The sequence below is a fragment of the Rasamsonia byssochlamydoides genome (genome assembly GCF_041956645.1).
Source record: "Rasamsonia byssochlamydoides strain NRRL 3658 unplaced genomic scaffold VTN77scaffold_86, whole genome shotgun sequence".
NCBI lineage: Eukaryota > Fungi > Ascomycota > Eurotiomycetes > Eurotiales > Trichocomaceae > Rasamsonia > Rasamsonia byssochlamydoides.
Window position 1 is genome coordinate 39,696 of NW_027192469.1, and position 20,778 is coordinate 60,473.

A 20,778-nucleotide genomic window follows, 5' to 3' on the forward strand; every position below is an offset into this window, starting at 1 on the left:
AGTAGCACATGACAACAATACGAAGTCAATCCAAAGTTAGATTCGTCGGGTTGAAGCTCAGAATTGATATGACTCTTCAGAATGCTCGCTGACTACAGAAAACACCATATGATGGCTTCCCCTGGCCCCTTTCTAATTACTTGGCCAGCTCTGCATCTGAGACAAAGTGTGAGCCCCCAGCACACCGATATCCATTCTTCTGCTTGATCCATCGAAACCCTTGACAGCACACACCCATCTCTTGCAGTCTCTTCTGTGCCTTGCGCTCTTTTCGCCGTTCCTCTTCCCTTGCTTTTCGTTTCCGTTCCAGTTCATCTAGCTCTGCTTCGCGAGCTCTTCTCTCTCGCTCATGCTGAAGACGTGCCTCCTCATGCAAACGCCTTGCCTCATCGTCACCACACCTAGCTGCATCTTCGAGAGCGGTAGTGGCATTTGATTCGGCCTTTTGCGCCCTTAGAACCAATTGTTGTAATGATCGCTCCCTTTCCAGAAGGTCCTCGTACTCCTTCTGACGCGCTTCCGAAGCAAGCTTGTCCTGCTGTAGGCGGTGCCAGACCTCGTCAGTAACGCCCGGATCCCGTGGTATCTCATCACCGGCTGGTTGCAAGGTGGTTTCGAGTGAAGGTGAAATTGGTGGGTTGTTCTGAACTGTCTTTGCTGCAGACATATGCGTCACAGTCGCAACTGGAGTCATCGGACTATGCTCGAATGTCGCCTGTGGACCAGGGGAGGGTTGGATGTGCTTGTCTGGAATGACTTCTTTCCTATATGCTCTCTCTGTAATCATTGAGTCGACCTCTAAGAGGATTGCCGTCTCATTTACAGTGACCATTCCTTGAAATAATTCTGGAGACTTCATCACCTTGGAAAAAATACCTCTAGCGAGAGTCTCAATATCACGAGCATTTGCCCAGCTCGGCAATTCAGAGAGAACACGGAATCGACGTGTCAGTTCCTTGGCAAAGTCTTCTCGTGGGGACTCGAGAACTTCGATATTCAGATCTATCCCTCTCTTCACTAATTTGTTCTTCTGACGCTGCAGTTGCTGCGAGAATAATGCCGTGCATTCATCCACAGTCAGACCCTTGAATACCACTGTCTCCGGAAAGCGACTTGTCAGACCCGGATTGATCGACATCAGCAGGTTGATGTCGGAATCGTAACCGGCAAGGATGATGATGAGTTTCCGAGAAAACTTTGGCTTAGTGATACCGTCAACTATCTCATCCATGGCTTCCTTGGCAAAAGGACCATCCGCAAGACGATATGCTTCGTCGATGAAGAGAACCTTTCCGAGCCCCTTTTCAAGCATCTTCTGTGTCTTTGGGCCTGTCTGCCCAACATACTGACCAACAATATCTGTGGCTGAGCATTCCACGACCTCCGCAGTAGCCAGCAGGCCCATATCGTAATAGACCTTCCCAACCTTCCTCGCAGTCGTAGTTTTCCCAGTGCCTGAAATAGATGTAAGTAACACTCCTCAACGGGTTGGTGGTTCTCTCTTACCTGGAGGACCACGGAATAGAAAGTTAAAAGGAACCTGTTCTCGGGGATCCAGTTCCAACTTCCTCATGTTCTTCGCAGTCTGTTGATAGCCCTCTAACTGCTCGATGATCCCTTCACAGCCGATGACGCCTTCGAATAACATGCGCACGTTGGTCTCTGATCGCTCCCCACGATCGAAGTCTTCATCAAAGTCCTGCGCCTCGAGAATGGCCGAGTTGCTGGGCAACTTCCCTGTTGATAGCCGCTTCTGATGACTGGATTTAGCGGCGTTCAGCAAGATATCTATCTCGCCTGCGTTCCCGAAATGCGGCCGGTTTCTCGCCCGACGAAGAACTTCCAGAGCGGTCTTCTTGGCCTGATCTGTCGCCTCTAACCCCTGCTCATTCAGTTTCAGGTCGAGAATCTGACACAGCTCGTCGTCCGTAAAGTCCTCGAACAGAAAGGCCGAGTCGAGAGGAAATCTTCGAGTGAGCCCGGGGTTCACGTTCTGGAACATATCTTCCATCTGATCCTTGTATCCCAGTAGAAGCACGCACCGGTCATCTCCTGGTGTGCTCTGAACCTCGGCCACAATTGTGTCGATCACAGCCGTTTTATAGGGATCTCCCGATGTGCCACCTCCATACCCTCCCCCTCCGTACAAGCCATAGAACTCGTCAATCACGAGGACTTTACCAACAGTAGCAGCCAGGATGCCCTTCGTGTTCTTCTCCGACTCCCCAAGAGCGCTACCGACGAAATCCGCCGGGTTTTTGACGATCACTGGACGTGTCAGTACAGACAACAAGTTAGGCTTTTCAGGAATTCCCACCTTCGCCATTGGATAGAAAACCCAGATCAGCAAGTATCTGCCCGTAGAGTTTTGCGACAGTCGTTTTCCCTGTTCCAGGAGACCCGAGAAAAACACGGTTCAATGAAAAATCCACCAAGGGCTTCTCCTCAAGCTCCCGGGTGTAATTGTACTGGATGCTGCTGAAGAGTGCCCGAGCTGATTCCTTTACCGCGCCGAGACCAATGAGACTTTGAAGTTTTACCCAAGCTGCACAGTTCTCCAACACCTTGGACGGCTCAGGCCCAATGAGATCCTCCTTTGTTAGTAACAGATCGTCAACGGCAATCCCAGCTTTCCTCTCTCTATGAAGACGATCTGCTTGCCGTGCGGCGATACGAGCGACCATGTTCTCCACTGCGCGAGCGTTCCCAAATCCTTGGCGACCACGACCGCGACCGATGCGTCGTGCGACGATTCGACAATAGAGACCGGTCATCCCGTCCTCCACTTTCATTCTTCCCGCGTATTTCTTGCCAATCTTATGCGTCAAGATCTGAAGAAGTTCATCATCATCATAATCATTGAACTTGAGCTCATGGGGGAACCGGCTGGGCAAACCAGGATTATGGGCAAAGAACGCCTCCATCTCACGTTGATATCCTGCCAGGATAACGACCACCTTGCCGGTGAGATTTTCGACTTCTGGAAGGAGAAAGTCAAGGACCTGGACACCACCATAATTCTGACCCGACGCGAGCTGGTACGCTTCGTCTATAAACAGTGCGCCCCCACCGTTGTTGAGAAGATCTTCGATAAGCTTCTTACATCCAGATACCCCATCGTTCGCAAGACGGGAAGCAGTTGTTTCCACAAAGGAATTCCCAGGAAGGACTCCAACAGAAGTCAGAAATTTGGCATAGAGTCGAGCCACTGTTGTCTTGCCTGATTGTTGTCAGTCAACTCGACCTCGTGTAAAGACAACGACATGAAACACTTACCCGTTCCCGGATTACCAAGCAGAACAGCCCCAAATCGCTCGTCCTTTGTGTCAACATTTTGTCGAATAGCTGTGTCGACCCGTGCCTTGATAGAGAGAAATTTCTGCTTAACTTCCTCGAGGCCGATCATATCCATCAGAGAATCGATTGATTGATTTGTGGCACCTTCGAACTCCTTCTGGTGTTCCCAGTCCTCTTTGGCTGCTGACTTCAGGTTGTTAAGATTACCTTCGGCTCGGGTACTTGGACTGCTTTTCTTCGCGTCCGGAACGCGATTCCATGAGCGAGAGGGTGCTGATGAGTGGCTAGAGTGTCCATTTCTATGGTCCTGCGTCGGTAATTTCTTTGTGTTGTTCACAGTCGCTCTCAAATCTGCGAGATCTTGTCGGTGTTGTTGGAGGACCCTCTGTCTCTCTTCCTCTTCAGACTTCTCCCTCATGAAATCTCTCTGGCGTTCAATTTCGTCCTGGAGATCCATCAACTGCTGTGCATACTCTCGTCGCCTACGCTCACGTTCGGTATTGAGTTTATGGTCTCTCTGACGCTTCAGTTCTTTGGCACGGTCCTCTCTCTCACATATTCCGCACGAAACATTTTTCTGGAAGCACAGCCGGGTTGACTTATGCTTACGAGAACAGACCCATTCAACGAGCCTGTTGCATTGCATTTTAGAATGGTCGGAAAGTTGATGGCACCGCTGAGGACATTCATGAACGCCACATCCAAGTTTTACGCCACTGCCTCGGTCGTCAGTCTAGTGCCCAACAAGTTCTAGCGGTGGCTTACCAAGGCGCGGAACAACCCCCGTCAGGGCATTCCCTGTCAAAGTCTTCCTTGGTCTTGAGAAGGGCCGTTCTCTGGGGGTGCCGCTCGCATTTTACCGGCAGTCCATCATATAAGTGCCCGTCCGCGCTGAGTTTGTCTAGAAAAGGAAGCCAGGTTTCTTTGCCTCTCCGACTTTTCTTGAAGGTATTGGTATTTCCCATCATAATCAAAGCGTTGCGCGCTCGAGATAACAGGACGTTCAGTCTCTGAGGCGCAGCCATGAATCCGATGTCGGCGGCCGTGTTGCTTCGGGTGAGGGATACGATGACGATGTCACTCTCCTCACCCTGGTAGTTGTCTATAATCGTTAGCATTGGATGTGGTGCAAAGGAGATATCCACAAAAAACGGATAGAAGAGACAAGAAGAACAACGATAATAAGCGACGAAGAAACACATGAAAAAAAAAAAGTGCACTTGAATTAAGCCGGGGATTTACCAATTGTGGATAGTCGAATACGACGCTTGGTATACTGTGCACTCGCTGGAGAGAGGAGTCCAGCACGAACCAGATCATATGAATCAAGATCATTAAGGACCGGGTCAGTGTCCTTGATGAGCAGGTGTCGAAGAAGGTGCAGCTGCCCCAGATATGGTGTGAGAACGACCAATTTGTCCGTTCCATATCCTTGTTGTCCCAAATACCGTACGATTTTCAGCACCATCTCCGCCTCGAAGAGATTGCGCTTGCTGGATTTCGCGCCTTCATCTCTGCGATCTGATATTTCCGCGAAGTCGACCTCTAGATGATCATGGTGGAAGAAAATGACACGGTCTTGGAGACCACGAGGTTTGGGGCGATTTAATGTTTTCTCGTCATCCAGAAGATCAGGATAGCTGAGATGTCTCACCAGAGTGGAGATCTCTGGGCTCATGCGATGCTGTTTGGTCAGAGTAGTATGTGGATATCCTGCCAAAACAAGCCGTTCGAAGAGAGATCGGTTCAGATCATATCCGTCGCCTTTCTCGACCGTGAGAGCGTAATTATTGACCTTGGGACGCAGTTGTTTGTGATCGCCGATGAGGATCACCTGCTTGGTCTGAGATGACATGGCTGTCAGAACGTGGGACTCCAAGATTTCGCCGGCCTCTTCGAGCAATATCACTGCAGGAGACACACTTGTGAGCTCTTTAGCAAACTTTGCTGCGAACGTTGTTGTACAGCCGATGATGCGCTTCTGTTTGAGAATAGACAGAACTTTCTCGCCCCAAACCTTTTCTAAACGATCTTGGCAGCGATCAAAATTTTGGACGTGGCTTTGGAGGCTGACTACGCTCTCCTCGAGCAGAGTTTGGTTCCATGTGCGTATGCAGGCTTGCCGTGCAGTATCATCCATTGCCCAAACTTGTTGGGACTGCTCCGACAGCTCATCCGCAAAAACGCCCGCATCTTTACCCTGAGACCATCGGTCGTAGAGATAAGAAGGCTTTACTTGTCTTCCGCGTCTGCCCACTCTGGTCATGCCATTTGCTTCTTCGGGGACGGTCAATGCCTCGTAGAATGATGGGTCCTCGAATTCCAAAAACTCAAGTATCTCCTTGCTGCTGATGTTGAATTTGTTGTACGAATTAAAAGCATTTTTTAGAGACTCTTGTAATTGATATGCATTTGCTTCCAAAGTGCGGATCAGATCCCAGCTAGCCTGAGAGCGTCGGTATGTCGATCTCTGATTGAAGAGGCTGAGATTGGCAGTTTTTGCTGTTGATTTTGCCCCGAGCCGAACAATAGCATCTTCCGAAATACCAATCTTCAAAAAGTCCTCTAGAAACTGATCAAGCGCATGGTTCGTGTAACACATAACCAAGATGGTTTCGGAGGTGTAAGCATGGAACGCTTTCGCTAGCAATGCCCCGATAAAAGATTTGCCCGTTCCTTGAGAATTCATTAGTCTTCTGTGAATCATGCATGGTTGGGTAGAACTCAGCGATACCTGGAGGCCCTTGGATGAGGCTAAGACTCTGCCTCAATCCTGCAAGCAAGGATTCCAACTGCGATGGATCAAGCCGGATGGGAGTTGATGTTTGCAGAATATGTTGGATATTCCCAGCACCGCTCTCCTCTAGAGACCGTATGATGGACTCGGGAATCAGACCAGAGTGTGATGGCTTCTCCTCTGGATTATATGCCAGGAGCTCCTTTGCTAACGCGAGATCGGCCTTCTCCTGAAGGCATCTAAGGATCGGTTCGTATGCGAAGATTGGAGTGTCAACGAGCAGGAACTCAACATCGTTATAGAGCTTGAAGGCAGATAGAGTCTTCTTCAGCGCTTCCTCTCCGGAAATCTGCAAATTAATCACAGGATCGTCCAAGACCAGCGAATCAATATCCCGATCCACAGTGGCGAAGGCCACCACCTCTCCCCCGCGTATCAGGCACCCGAACGCTTGATGCTTCAGAAAAGTCTTATTTTCGTTCAGGAAGTCTCTTCGCTCCGCGACTGGCAGGCTCGTGAGCTGTCTGAGGCCAGACTGACAACGGATGGCCAGAGCGCATGGCTTCCATTTATTTATATCGCCACAAGAGATCCCGACGACGGCCAGATTGCGGAGGACTAGAGGTGATCTTCTACCTCTTTTCTGCCCTCTGGCAATTTTGAGATCCTCGCGCAGTTCTGACAGCATATCCTCCCGAAGGAGGCGGAACTGATTATCCAGGTGAATTGCAACGCGATGGTCGCTTTGTGCTTCAGAGACATAGTCTGCCCGTCGATAGAAAGGCTTGTCCGCTGCTAAAAGCTCGTCGGCGGTAGGCAAAATTGCGATTCGTCGAAAGTCCTCAAAGTCGTTATCATGACGACCTCCGGGGGCATTCTCGGGGTCTTGAGGGACGGTAAAGGATCTGACCTGCAGCGTGTGCCGGATCTTGTGTCCCAGACTGCGAATTTCGTGGGATGATGACTCCAGCAGATATCCATCGGCATCCACCGTCTGCGCATCTTCATCAATATTGACCTGGCTTGATTTGGGTAGCAGTAAGAGCTCTAATAGAAGCCAAGCAAACGCGTGTAGGGAGGGTTGACTCAAGGATCGAGCTTTGTATGATGCCAGTAGAGCATTCCACAAGGTTGGTGGCTCGGCAATCCTTATCAGGATCTCGTGGAGCAGGTGACCTTGGCACATCTGTTTGACGGCCGGTTCAGACAGATAGCGAATAAAGGGGGCCGTATTCTCATCGATGAAAGTTGGACTGACGTCGAGCCTCAGGCCGTACTGAAGAGCATTCAAAGCTGGGGGGCTGGCGACAAGCGTTTCAATACAAGCTGGCCGATCTTGCTGGTCGCAGATGGCCTCCAGCAATAGTTTTGTATCCGCGGCATTCTTGACTGTCCGTTTTCCCTGTCGAACCAGCGAAAAGAACTTTGTCAGCCGATTTGATCGAGTGGAATCCGCTGACATGGCGGCGGTGGGAGTGGTTTCCGAAGTGGAAAGCGACAAATAGTCCAAATCTATGTCCGTTGCAGGAAAGTGCTCTGGAGGAAATAGCAAACAAGAGGGTGGGCTGTCTGCATCAACATGAACACTGCTTGCCGTTAACACGTAGCAGGTTTCGCTGATGTTGAAGATTTCAATCGTCAAAGTACAAGTTTGTGGATGATTAGTCGGGAAAGACCTTGCAATAATGAACTGGAGCTGAAAAGGTTGGGTGGACAAATAAAGAGGGCAGCAGAATTCACACAAGTGAAAGACGACTTGTTTCTTTGTTTGTTGACTGTCTGGGTGTGCTTGTGGAAAGGCATAGAAGGCGATAGTCTCATCCTGCATGCATCTATCCAAAAGAACCATGCAAAACTGACGGATATAATATCCCTTCACCCACCACAACCTCAGATGACGTGTCTCCAGAAGGAAACAGGCAGCGCCGCATGACTCATGATAGCTGAGGAGTTCCAAAAGGCTGCATTGCTCGTCTGCTTTCTACGCCCCGCTGCTTCTGGACTACTTGACCGGAAGAATCCGAAATTTCGTTAACAGATTCTGAATTCTCAAGGGCTGAGCCTACAATCCGGTCGTGCACGATGTCTTCTGGTCAATACAGGTCGCTTGGATCAAGAGGCCGTTTGGGTCGTGGCATCTCATCGTCCTTTCATAGAATGAGAGGTTCATGGCGTACTGGGCCATCAAGAAATACCACCGAGATACCTCGGCCGCCATCGCCGCCGCTGGGTCCTATGTTGACAACACTCCGCCAAAGTGATCTGGAGGAATTTTCTGATCTGCCTGGGTCGTCCGCCAGGATAGTCGGTTGCAGTGACGTTGCATCATACAACTGGCTGAATAAGGAGGATCCTACCATAATAGTCCCTGGTCTGTTGCTCTTTTGACGAAAACAAAAATACGAGAAGTTAAACTGACTTGTGAACACAAGGGAGACCTCCTGCCTGGACACCGCTCACCACGCCCACAAAGCTCAGAGAGGATGATGGAGAATATTTCCGTGATCAAAACGCCGCCCGGTATCCGCCGCATCCCCTACAGCCTGCCGTCGAAGCCGTCCTCACTGTGCAGCCGCATTTTCCCACGTTCGCCATTGACATCTTCGCGTGTGCCAGCACGCTTGGCAATCTCCTCCGGTTCGTACAGAAGGTCGACAAGCCATTCCGGATCTTGGTTCAGGCGATTGATAGAACCGTCTTCTTTGTACGGAGGGAGAACTCGCCCAAGGAGTTGATCCAAGACGTGAAAGGCTTTGGTCACACATTTCCGGAGGCATACACGACCTGGGACGCGGATGTCAGGGGATCAGAGTCTCATCAGCGCATTGTCCGTTACGAGTTTGCCGGTCTGGACTGTCTTGTGCGATTCGAGGCGGATGGCTACCTCAAAGAAAAGGTGCCAGGAGAGTCCGAGGACTCGCTTAATGCCACTGAAGACGACACCATTGATGAGACACTTGCATCAGCCTTCGGCGATAGCACTATTGCCACCCGTCATACAGCGCAAGACAAACCGCTGACCGTGACGCGCGGCGGTCAACAAATTCCCAAAGAGGCTATCTTCGACCTGAAAACCCGCTCCGTCCGCAAGAAAGATCAAGATATTCTCGCCGAAGAACTTCCTCGTTTGTGGGTCGCTCAGATTCCCAACTTCATCCTTGCCTTCCATGACTGGGGCCTTTTTGAAGACATTCAGGTTCTGGATGTCCGTCATAAAATCCAACAGTGGGAGCGCGAGAATGAGGAAACTCTTCGCCGATTCGGAGTTTTATTGAAAAAGATTGTCGCTTTTGCTCTCAATCGGCGCGGGGGGAGGTTGGAGATAATCCGACGCGACACGGACACGTTGGAACTGAGGGAGCAGTGTGAAGACGCGTCCGCTGCGCTTCCAGCAGATCTCGAGACAGATTGGATCATGGGACCGCCAGGATCTCCCGATAACGGTTCTGAAGTCGTGGAAAAACGGTCGATGTCGGAATATGGTAGGGAAAGCGACAGCGTGGGCTGGGATGATGAATCGGAGAAAGATTTCACTGCTTGTTCGGCCGAGGACTGCGGGTACTGCGGCCACTGTTCCTACTAGCCATCGTCATCAAATCTGAATGTCACCCCAATCAGCCAAGGAAATCGATGAGTGAGTCAATTAATAGCAGAGATAAATGAGAGTACAAATAAATTTTATTTTTTTTAAAAAAAAAAATATACAGCGAATTATGTCTTCATGAACTCCGCATCTCGATCTTAACACTCCCGTTATATATATTTTATAACTCCGTCCATTGTCAACTCTATTCCCTGATTACCACAAACACCATTACAAAGGAAAGTGATGAAAATCGACCAAATACGGGGTTTTGGATTGTAAAAAGCCTATGTTTCTCTTATATATTTATTAGAGCAGTCATTAGCCTTCCAATATGATCTCCTTCCAAGTCTTCGACAAAATTGTTCAGAGTGATTGCTGAACATTCCGATGAGATTATCTCTTCGATGAATTGTCGACATGCTTCGCAGGCTGGCTGCATCTGCTCAATGGTCCGATCTCAAAGAGTGCCTAGAAACGGCAAAGATAATGGCTCCTGCTGGAGGCAACACGAATGCAAGAAGAGAGGATCCTTTAGAACTTGTGTTTTCTACAGCTGATATGTTACTGCCGATTTGTAATCACCTTATTTCCTGTAAGAACAAAAAAAGGCCAACAGAGTATGATTTATACTAGATTTTATCTCCCCTTTTGTGCCTAGCACTGAGTGGCTCACACTCTCTTCCCATTTCTTAGATACAGTTCCTTGTAGAAATATAATCATGTCGACTATGCCATTTTCTATTTTTATTTTTATTTTATTTTATTTTATTTTATTGTCACGACACGCAGGTACCTTAACTCAGCACAGACGTTTCCACATGACACATCTCCTGCTGATATCATGTCCCTTCTGACTCTCTGCTTCAATCTCCTTGACATGCTGCACACCAGCAGCTGCTGGCTCAACTTCAACAAATCCAAGCTTGGCATAGAACCTGCCATTCCATTCGAGGTCTCGATATGTTGTCAACGAAATATGCGAAAACCCCTCCTCACGCGCCTGCTTCTCCATCTTGGCTATCAGCTTCGTTGCAATACCCTGTCGCTGCCATGCCCGGTGCACAGAGAGCTCTGCGATGTAAAACCGGCTGTCCTTGGATTCTGCGGCGGAAAAGGCTACAGGCACATTGTCTGACGTGACTGCGACCCAGACGCGATTGCTGGATACCATCAAGTGAAGTAGCCCAGGGTCCATCGGCGGCATATCAGCGATCCAGCTGAGGTTGTGGATAGTGCGGAAGAGTGTGGCAGCAGAGGTCTCGACGGCGGCGAGTAAAGGCACTTCTTCAGGACGTGCATGTCGGATGCAGACCTGGTCGGCCTTGGATTGATTTGTGGCCATAGGGGGGATGAAGTCGCTAAATGCAAAGGGATATTATACACCTTTGAGGGAACGGTTGTCCTTTAATTCGTAGGAGTAATATTAATAATGTCACGAAATTACAAAACTTAAAATAATAGATCTGCTTGTGCTGGCGGAGAAGGTGGGGCAAGTGTCCCATTATCTTGATGGTTTGGCCATGAATTTGTGATGACCCAATTAATAGTCTATATACAGCAACCCATGGGTTATGGGGTACTTTTCAGATCCAGTTGTGTCAGATAGAGTCCAGATGAAACAACCAATGCGGTCGTGCTATTATACACGCAACAGTAGTGGAAAATATATACTTTCATAGCTAGTCGAACCATGGTTTTGACTCATGGATTAGTGCCTTAATCGTACCTGAAATTCTCCTAGATACCGTGCGAGTCAATTTTGGGCTTCTCTGTCTATAGTTCTCCCAGTCCTCCTGACGCCTACCATCTAGAGGGAAATTAAATTCGTAAACAGTGGACAAACTGAGACCGTTCGACATTTAAGGAACAAGACAAATCTCGACTCCATCCGGAAAACGGTTATGAATCCTCTCACCCGGTGTTAGACTTTGTCTTCTTAATTGTTGGAGCGATGACTTAAATGTATTGGGTAGTACTGATTGACCTTCCCGAGCCTATTTCTTCTGCATTTGTGCCTGAGTTCATTTCTTGAGTTCGACTCAGGACTGAAGCAGATCGTGTATGTAAAGAACTCCGAGAGAGGTCCTTTGATAGTGTCCTGTCCTACGCCTCATGGTCCACCCCGGTAATCAGCGCCTGATCAGCAATCTCACTTGATTTGCTAAGACCTGCGATCCTCCTGACGTGCTGTCAGCGACACTGGAAATTGTACATGAAAAAGGGAACTTCGACCGTACTTGTCTCTCCTCTCCAGGAACACCGCCAGCGTCAACGTGAGCGCAGCGCAAACAATCAACCCAACGGTGACCGAATTCCCTACCAGAAACCGAGGCGCGTAGTTGGTGTTATATGTTATGAGCTGGATCCAGGCGTTGAAAGCGTATCTGTGATAAGTTGCATCATATGGTGAGTAGAATATCAGTATGGGATGATGGTGATAAACTCACGCAACAGAATTTGTCGATCCCAGGATAATTTTCCTCTCGAGACTGTCCCCCGCGCAGACTTCGTTGACCATGGTCTTGATTCACACCAATTTTAGTGGACTATTTCGAGATTGTGTCTCATAGTTCCGGTAGCCTACCAGAAACACTGGACCCGAACCCATGGCAAACCTAGATAGATAGAGATTGAGACAGATTAGCCCTCACGTCTGCTTATCCAAGGTACTGGAAACTGTTTTGCTCACCCAGTCAGATAGTACGACGTCCATTTTAGTCCGAACGGGACTCCGTCCCAGATAGCCAGGTTCATCGCCGCGAAGAAACAGACTGCCAGGGAGAAGTACACGATAGGACTACGCAGCTGAATTGCGTCGCTGACCCAACCGTAGAGCAGAGTTGTGACAATAGTGACGGCGTTGATGACAGTAGGATACGTGTTGATCTCAGGGACGGTGTATCTAAAACGTCAAATCAAATATTCGAAGCATGTCAGCAAATCTGCATATTAATGCATGAGAATCGTTATCATAGCCGAGAGACAAACCTATTGAGACTCTTCAGCCAGAGGTTCATGTACGTCCCGATATTTTCGCTGCAGATGAAGAAGCTGGAAAGGACAATGACCATGTTAGCAGAAACTGCCATTCAAAACACTTTATCTACTTCGAACATACGTATAGTAAGCCGTGTACACCCAGAAATGCCACTTCTTGAGCACACGATACAACCCAGCTGTAGTTATGGGCTCTTCCAGATCCTTTCCGGCGTCTTTCATCCGCCGCAGCGCGAGCTCTTTCTCGTGGTCTTTCAGCCAGATCGCTCGAGTGTTGCTTGGGAGATCGGGGAGAGCAAAGTAGCCTGGATACTGCCAATTAGTTTGTGTCATAACACAATTTGAGGGTTCGGCCTCACCCCAGACTGCCATCGGGAACGTAATAATGCCGTCAAAAATGAATAGCCATCGCCATCCCGAGAGACCGCTAACTCCGTTCATTCCAGTGTACAGGGCCGCTTGCTGCGCTAGTCAGGTAGGCAGTTCATCAACTGAGAGAGGAAGAAGGGGGATCAGCATACCAGATAGCCGCTGAACATTGAACCAACAAAAGCGGAGCCAAAGAAAATACAGGCTCTCTTGGCGAGTTCTGTCGTTCCTGTTTGAGTATACATCTTCCAATATGTAAAGGATAGTGGAGCTACCTCTCTTCGTATACCATCCTCCCAAGACCGTATGAACGGCAGGATAAAACGTCCCTTCGGCCAGGCCAACCTATCGAAGGTCAGGACTGCAACAAATACATCAATATGCAGGGATTTACAAAGAATCGACAAATATAAACCTGGTATGGTGTTTTCACTGCTGCAGTGGCCAAGGTGACAATGACCCAGAACAGCTCCCATGAAGGACACCACACTGACAGGCGGACTAGATGATTCAGTTGGTTAATAGATCGTAAAACACAGCAACATCTCGCCTTTGAAACAAACATACCTCGCGTACAGATCATCTGCGAGGGAATCTGACTGATGACGTAGCCGCTTTGAGTGGGTTAGAAGATTCTGTCGACGACGATCCATCCAGGGAAGAGGTTGTTGGCAATCTGACTAACATAGTCCACATCGTCGTGAAGGTCTGGTACTCGTTCCCGACGACATTCAGTTCCTCCTTCATTCCGGAGACGTACGCATTTGCTGGAGACCTCGTCAGCTAGATGGGAATATTTTTTCCCGACGCATTAATTCCGTGATATGTGTACTGAACATACACAGATTATTGGAATTTAGGTTTTTCGAGAAATACGAGAACCCGGCCCGAGTACTGCACAGAAAGGATGGTTATCAGTATTTGACTTTGTACACAATCACAGGGACAATGCCTATTTCAAATACAGGACAAAGAAGTCGATCTTGGAGATGAACTTTCTCTCTTCGGGCGAATAGTCGAGACTGTCCCAGACAATGTCTTTCAGTCGCTGTCGAAACGACTGCTTGTGGTCTGATACCGATTCCGATTCATTCTGGGTATATGGATCTGCGGGCTGTACGACTGTCGAGAGCTCCGGAGATTTGTTCGTGGGAGAACCATCTGACATATTGACTGAGATTTGATCTCTAGAGATGCGTTGCGTATGTTGCAATGGCAAAATGAACAACAAAACTATTAGATATAATCACCTGTTCTCCTCACGCCAATGCACCTGCTCCAATAACGAATTGCATGCGCGGAATTGCGTCTTCACCGAGACCGCGCAAAGAAGCATTTAGCAGACCTGACTTCTAGATAAGAGACCACCACTATTGCTCTCGGCAGATTTACTACGGCTTAGTTGGAGCCGGTTACTCCTTATTTGCTCGTATGCCCATCAACCTTGGCTATATCTGGTGAAATATTTTGCAGCGGCTCGGAGGATGTCCCGAAATCTCGGAGACTACAGCGGAGTATTAGAACATTAGGACAAGGTTATTTTTGGGATATGTGATACTATTTGTTGTTGGAGAAACACTGGCGACTTACCACGTGATTGACGAGTCTACGCAATTATCTGGATAGATGATGTGATGATGGACCATTCGAAATCATCAGTGCGGTGATACCTAGGGGTCGAGTAACGGTGCCCCGGATATCTGAATTTCCCTTCATCGAAGCCTTAAACTTGCCCATTAAATGGGATTAGTGAGACATGTGTTCGTCCTCGAGTGTTGTACAACAGACAGTTCTCTCAAGGTAGTTGTTTGCAACATGCCTGCAAAGCCAGTCCCCGACTTGGAGCCATATGTGCCGCCGGCGCAGACCAAGGAAAAGTGTACAGAACAAATCCCGCTGCAGCTTGTTCTAAGTACTAACTACTCGCTATGGCCAGTGGACTGGGCTGAGCTCGAAGCCCTCGACATCTCTCGCTTAGATGAACCTGGTGGCAAGGAAGCCTTGGCGGAGCAGGTATTGAGATTCATCAACGAGAACGGTAGGCATCACTTATCACGGGGTTGTCGAGTAAGTGTCAGTTGGATATAGAAGAAAAGCTAACAGCCATATCTTAAGGCTTCTTCTACGTGACTGGCCACGGCCTCACGGATGAGCAGATCAACCGACAGTATGCAATTGGCAAGGCCTTTTTCCAACTGCCGCTGGAGGAGAAGATGAAATATCTGTGCAACACGGCCGTGGGGGATTTTCGTGGATATAAGCCGCGGTCTGTGGGAGATCTCAGCTCGAGGGACAACGATGAACGGTATAATATCCCCAAGTTCACTCCGGAACATGAACGACCGCATCCGCAGCTGATCCTGGACCATTACGAGGAGATCAAGGAGTTTTCCTTGGTAGGTTATTCAGCTGGTTATTGCGAGTATTCGCCTGACAATTCAATCGTCAGCACATCCATAACAAAATCCTCCTCCCGCTGCTACGCCTTTTCGCGTACGTGCTAGAAATCGACGAGGAGTACCTCGTCAATCTGCATCGCTACGAGGCAGAAGGACTGGAGTATCTCCGCTACACGCAGTATTACCCTCGCACACCAGAGGAGGATCAGAAACTGGACAACATCTGGGCCCGGGGCCACACGGACTACAACACGCTCACTTTCCTCTTCTACCAGCCTGTGGCTGGGCTGCAGGTTCTGAATACGGATACCAACACGTGGAAATACGTGAAGTCAGAGCCAGGCTCGATCATTGTCAACGTTGCCGATGCACTGGAATTCCTGAGCGGCTGCTTCTTGAAGTCGACTGTCCATCGGGTCGTGCGGCCCCCGAGAGACCAGGCTAATAAGCCGCGGCTGGGATTGATCTATTTCGCGCGTCCAGAGGCAGCGGTGAAAATGAAGCCCGTGAAAAGTCCGCTTCTAGAGAGACTGGGAATACAGATTCCAGATTCAGAGAGGAAGGCCCTGGAGGACGTCACTGCAGAAGGCACGTCGTCTAAAATCTTGTTCTGACAACCTGGGGGGTCTTCTTTGCTGACGCAGATAACCTTCAGAATGGGCAAGGGCTCGTATTGCAAAGGACCATCGCTTTCGCACTGGAGTCGTCAACCATCGCGAAACAGAGATTATCGCGGGCGTTCACCAGAAGTACTACGACTGAGATTGGGTAGATGTTCTTGAGACGCTCGTTCTGCCGAACTGCTAGAAGCTTTATTTCGATGAACAGCGTTCAGTCACCTCATTCTATCTAAAGTATTCCTCAAAAGTAAGATTAAAATATGCTGGTGCAATATTAGAGACAAGAAAGCAATCAAGTCGAGCCGGACTCTGCACCTTCACATAGTCTGAAGAATCAAAAACGGCGAATGAAAACCTTCAAAGACTTCCTCTTCTGATGACCTACTACAGCGCCGTTGAAGTCACATTGACAGTGACGTTCTGAATCGTACAACCACTCGCAGGGGTGTACGTCCCTTCCAACACGCTTCTCAACCACTCGAACGCCCTCGCATCGCCGTTGGTATATTCAGCAAGGTGTCCGCCAACCATATTGCGTTGATAGAGGATATTTGCTCCCACGGCGCAGTACTTGTCCACCAGTGCATCGGTCTCCCCAATTGGACTGATCTCGTCTGCAATCGCCTTGTAGACGAACAACGGCATCTGCGGGACGCCGTGGTATCCCCATCAGGCCATCTCGATCGAGCGCCTGCTGAACGACCTGCGCCTGCACATACGCCTCGCCATTGACGAAGTAGTCAGAAATATCCTGGTTCATGAACGTTGCGATCGCTTCAGCCCAGGTGATGTTCTTGGTCGCGAGGAACATGCTACGGTTGTACGGCCCTGCAGGGTTGAGATTCTCCACAAGGTATCGTACACTTCTGGATACTGGCTTGCAACGCCCAACAGGCCTAGCGGAATCAATCCCGCCCAATATTGCCCATTGACGGACTCGATCACGCTCGTGACGTTTGGTGTCAGGCCGCCCAGGTCTGCGCCGCTGAAGGTGAGCTCTGGCGCATACTGTACCTGAAGCTCTGCTGCCCACTCGTTTGCCAGTGCGCCGCCAGAGTACCCCCATAACGCGGATCGTGTGCTATCGCCGAGTCCCAGGCCAGAAGCCAGGACGGCACGGATGGAGTCGATGGTGGCATGACCGGACTGCACACCGGCCGTGAAGGACGCCAGCGGACCTTCGTAGTCGGGCACATTCACGTACCAGCCCTGGCTGAGGGCAGCAGAGAGGTCGCCAAAGGTACCTTCATAAAGAGAATAGAAAGCGTAGCTAGGGCTGGCATCGACATCGGCAGCGTCATAGGGGATCGCGTATGACAGGAGGTCCTTGCTCTGATCTGCGCGTTTAGACGTGTTCGCTGTAGTGTGGGATTGCGACGAGGGAATAAGCAGTGTCGTCACGGCCCACGAGGGCTTATAATGACTGTCTGTTGTGCGGTAGAGAATGTTGTAGACCGCGGAGGTGTTGGCCAGCACTGACGTCAGGTTTCCAGGGGCAGGACGAATGCGCAGAACCGTACCCGGCCTTGCCGACTCGTAGTCTGGAGGAGCCGTGTACCACGGGTCCTTGCTTGGAGGAAGAGGCGTCGACAAAGTTGAGGAACTTGGGGCGGAGCTTGGGACTGGTTGATGCGAAGTGGAAGGTAGTGCAGAGGAAGAAGTGAACAGAGTGCTGCATGCTAGCAGCAAATGAAAGAGCACCGACATTCCTTTGATAGGGGAGTGGAACAACAAGCAGGGCTATGAATTTCGGAAACTAAACAGTCTCAAGAGGAGCAAGTCCCCTTTTATACATGATATTTTGCCATGCCAATGCCCTCCTACCAAATCAAAAGCTGCATTCAGCTTGACCATTGCCCCGGAAATAATACTGCCTAACCCCTAATATTCGAAGAATAAGACGTATGGCTGTGTAGAAGCAGATGGGTAGATGTATGTAAGAGCTAGAGAGGGATTTTCACGTAAAGACAGCTCCCTGTCTGGCTGAGCCCCAACAATTCAATAGTAATTGCTCCGATGCCGACGGCATCAGGAACAACATTAATAATCTTACCTAACTTTAGAGGTGCATAAAGGTTCACTACATTACTAACGTAGATTGATAGCATGGCTGCCTATGGTTAATAACCTACCAATTATGGAGATAAGCTGCGTTAACGCGGTGAATTCAGCTCCGACGCCATTTATCTCCACTGTTCGTAATGTACCTGCTTATGACAGTCTCGTCTATAATCAGCCAATCATAGAATGAAATCCACCTTTTTTTTTATTTTCAGTTGGTTGATCTCCGGCCTTCATACGTCATATTGCTGTTGCTCCTTGGTCTGCTGGTCCATCAATCATTGCATCGTTAACCAACTAGTATTATGACTGCATCAAGAGTGTGGATTGATGATTTTGGATTGGCCGGATGGGATGAGGAACGACTGAGGCGTCGATGGACATGACCCTCGTTTAGACCTGCTTCGTCTATCCAATCCGTTCGTCAGGACACCCAAGACGAATGATTGTGATACCAATCCAATCTGCATGTCAATAACGTCCGAGGCCTCTATTCCCTCTATCAGACGGACCCCGCAGTCCCGACGGCGCTCTAGTGCAGCGCCAACGTTTAATTTATTTTTAATTGTCAAGGGGGAGCATTATTGACAGTCCGGATTTGAGTATAATCGGCGGTATGCTCACTATGAACTCTCGTTATTATTGCGTCTTCATCCCAGCACAGGTTGATTGATCGATGGTGTCATAACAAGATGCCTTCGGCCAAGTTCCGCGCTGCTGCCGTCCACGCAGCGCCTGAGTACATGAACAAAGCTGCCACCACGACAAAAGTTCTGCGCTTGATCGAGCAGGCGGCCAAGCAGTCCGTCACCCTGCTGGTGTTTCCGGAAGTCTTCATTCCGGGGTTTCCAGTAAGAAACAAAGCGACACCGTTTTGTTCTGCCTCCACTCACTGACCAGGAGATTCGATGTAGTACTTCATCAACTGCTACCCCCCGCTGAAACAGGTCGACGCGATTGTTCAGTACCGGCAACAAAGCGTCGCGGTTGACGGCGAAGAGATCGCGCAGATCCGCAGCGCCTGTCGCGCGTTCGGCGTGTCGATCAGCCTGGGCATCTCCGAGCTCATGTCTGAAGGCAGGTCCACGCTCTTCAACTCGCAGGTCTTCATCGACACTGATGGCACAATCCTCGGCGTGCATCGCAAGATCCAGCCTACCTTTGCGGAACGTTACCTCTGGGGCCAGGGCGATGGCTGGACCCTGCGGACATTTGACACCAAGGCCGGATATAGGCTGGGGGGACTATGCTGCTGGGAGCATACCATCAATGGTGCCCGCCAGGCGCTGATCGCTGACAACCAGCATGTCCATGCGGCCGCGTGGCCGTCGCTGTCGACAATGGCCGGATTTGAGGCCGTGGCAGACGTCCAGATTGAAGCTTTGATGAAGACGCATGCCCTGACGGCGCAGGTGTTCGTCATATGTGCATCGAGCTATGTCGACGAGTCGTGTCTGCGGTGGCTACGCGAGAATCTAGGCGAGACGGATCTCGTCAAAGCTGGGGGAGGCTGGTCCGCCATCATCCATCCATTTTGCGCCTACCTGGCTGGACCGGTGACGGGCGAGAAAGAGGAACTTCTGCAGGCGGAGATTGATCTCTCGCAGCTGGAGGGCATTAAGCTGTGGCTCGACGGGGCCGGCCATTCCTCCCGTCCGGAGATCCTGCAGTTCCACGTCGACCGTCGAGCTGTCTGGGCAGACGAGAGGGACGACAGGACGTATTTCCGGACTCTTCCTGCGACTGCTACGGATAATGACGCGTGCGAGCAGCAGTACACATCACCAAATGATATTTAATGATGAGATGTACATGATATCCCCCAGGTCTGTACATGCAACAAGTCTGGCAGATTACAAGAAAGGAGCAGGACGTTCGCCGGGGGCTCCACATATATATTCTAAGTGAATTGACAGAGGCTCGGCCTGAGAAAGAATGATATCACTTGACAATGGTCAACGGCTAAGGGAATGAATATTATGGCATCTCCATTCATACATTGTGTAAGGAGTGACAGGGAAGAACTTCAAATAATGAAGGACTTAATACTGATTGATACAATGAGCAACTGACACAATGATATGTCCCCGTACTAAGTGAGTGTCCCAATAATCCAATATATCGATTATCCCCTCTGTCTCTCTCTCCAGAACTCAACCTGCCACTGTAAATCGACTCCATGCTGACCCACCTTCAGGGGTATTGACAGTCTGTTTTGGAGCCATGGTCCTTGCAGTCGATCTGGAAGCACGCACGCTGTGGGTACACGCAATGACACTGACCATTTTTAAGATCGTCGCAGTGTCCGTTGCATTCATCCTAAGAGTAGAGAAATATTATTACCAATTTGTCTTCTTTGACCGGTCTCTTTCGTTTTATTTTCTGTTTTTTTTTCTTTGGGTCACTCACCTTCGGCATGGTGGTCAATCCAACTAGGACTGAAGAGTCCTGGATTTCAGGACTTGCGACTTCTGCACCTGCTGGCATAACTGCCGAAAGGACGGGCATAGCGCATAGACCCAGCATGAAGCTCAACCCGTTAAACACCTTCATATTGGAAGATATGGAGCGAGAATTGACAATTGACCGATCGATTGATTCGAGTGGGTGCAAGAATACGGGTGGAAATAGTTTCTTGATAGGCGTACTGGTTTGTATGAAAATACATTGAATACAAACAGAAGGAGTTCGATCTTATTGTATGTCTCCTTG

At 49.5% G+C, this 20,778-nt stretch overlaps 7 protein-coding genes across 7 annotated transcripts; 2 read left to right on the plus strand and 5 right to left on the minus strand.

Annotated features, from left to right (window-relative positions):
- Positions 1-136: 136 nt before the first annotated feature.
- Positions 137-7,496, minus strand: VTN77DRAFT_9292 (uncharacterized protein; the record flags this gene model as incomplete). Its single annotated transcript, XM_069425884.1, has 7 exons — positions 137-1,455; positions 1,507-2,268; positions 2,318-3,220; positions 3,277-4,013; positions 4,063-4,399; positions 4,540-5,973; positions 6,032-7,496. 7 exons carry the CDS (start codon positions 7,494-7,496, stop codon positions 137-139), a joined length of 6,957 nt encoding a protein of 2,318 aa, XP_069273973.1.
- A 2,923-nt stretch (positions 7,497-10,419) lies between these two features.
- VTN77DRAFT_9293 (uncharacterized protein) lies at positions 10,420-10,962 on the minus strand (the record flags this gene model as incomplete). The annotated part of the gene is made up of 1 exon (XM_069425885.1): positions 10,420-10,962. One exon carries the CDS (start codon positions 10,960-10,962, stop codon positions 10,420-10,422), a length of 543 nt encoding a protein of 180 aa, XP_069273974.1.
- A 761-nt stretch (positions 10,963-11,723) lies between these two features.
- On the minus strand, positions 11,724-14,154 carry VTN77DRAFT_9294 (uncharacterized protein; the record flags this gene model as incomplete). The annotated part of the gene is made up of 15 exons (XM_069425886.1): positions 11,724-11,799; positions 11,858-12,004; positions 12,068-12,141; positions 12,205-12,235; positions 12,310-12,522; positions 12,609-12,671; positions 12,739-12,922; positions 12,977-13,079; positions 13,139-13,206; positions 13,262-13,331; positions 13,402-13,487; positions 13,554-13,600; positions 13,672-13,753; positions 13,828-13,880; positions 13,952-14,154. 15 exons carry the CDS (start codon positions 14,152-14,154, stop codon positions 11,724-11,726), a joined length of 1,500 nt encoding a protein of 499 aa, XP_069273975.1.
- A 647-nt stretch (positions 14,155-14,801) lies between these two features.
- On the plus strand, positions 14,802-16,147 carry VTN77DRAFT_9295 (uncharacterized protein; the record flags this gene model as incomplete). Its single annotated transcript, XM_069425887.1, has 5 exons — positions 14,802-14,865; positions 14,923-15,024; positions 15,102-15,382; positions 15,436-15,898; positions 16,041-16,147. The coding sequence occupies 5 exons, from the start codon at positions 14,802-14,804 to the stop codon at positions 16,145-16,147; spliced, it is 1,017 nt and encodes a 338-aa protein (XP_069273976.1).
- A 242-nt stretch (positions 16,148-16,389) lies between these two features.
- Positions 16,390-17,712, minus strand: VTN77DRAFT_9296 (uncharacterized protein; the record flags this gene model as incomplete). The annotated part of the gene is made up of 3 exons (XM_069425888.1): positions 16,390-16,650; positions 16,709-16,817; positions 16,868-17,712. The coding sequence occupies 3 exons, from the start codon at positions 17,710-17,712 to the stop codon at positions 16,390-16,392; spliced, it is 1,215 nt and encodes a 404-aa protein (XP_069273977.1).
- Positions 17,713-18,758: 1,046 nt separating this feature from the next.
- VTN77DRAFT_9297 (uncharacterized protein) lies at positions 18,759-19,865 on the plus strand (the record flags this gene model as incomplete). The annotated part of the gene is made up of 2 exons (XM_069425889.1): positions 18,759-18,917; positions 18,981-19,865. 2 exons carry the CDS (start codon positions 18,759-18,761, stop codon positions 19,863-19,865), a joined length of 1,044 nt encoding a protein of 347 aa, XP_069273978.1.
- Positions 19,866-20,259: 394 nt separating this feature from the next.
- Positions 20,260-20,619, minus strand: VTN77DRAFT_9298 (uncharacterized protein; the record flags this gene model as incomplete). The annotated part of the gene is made up of 2 exons (XM_069425890.1): positions 20,260-20,322; positions 20,476-20,619. 2 exons carry the CDS (start codon positions 20,617-20,619, stop codon positions 20,260-20,262), a joined length of 207 nt encoding a protein of 68 aa, XP_069273979.1.
- Between the last annotated feature and the right edge of the window lie 159 nt (positions 20,620-20,778).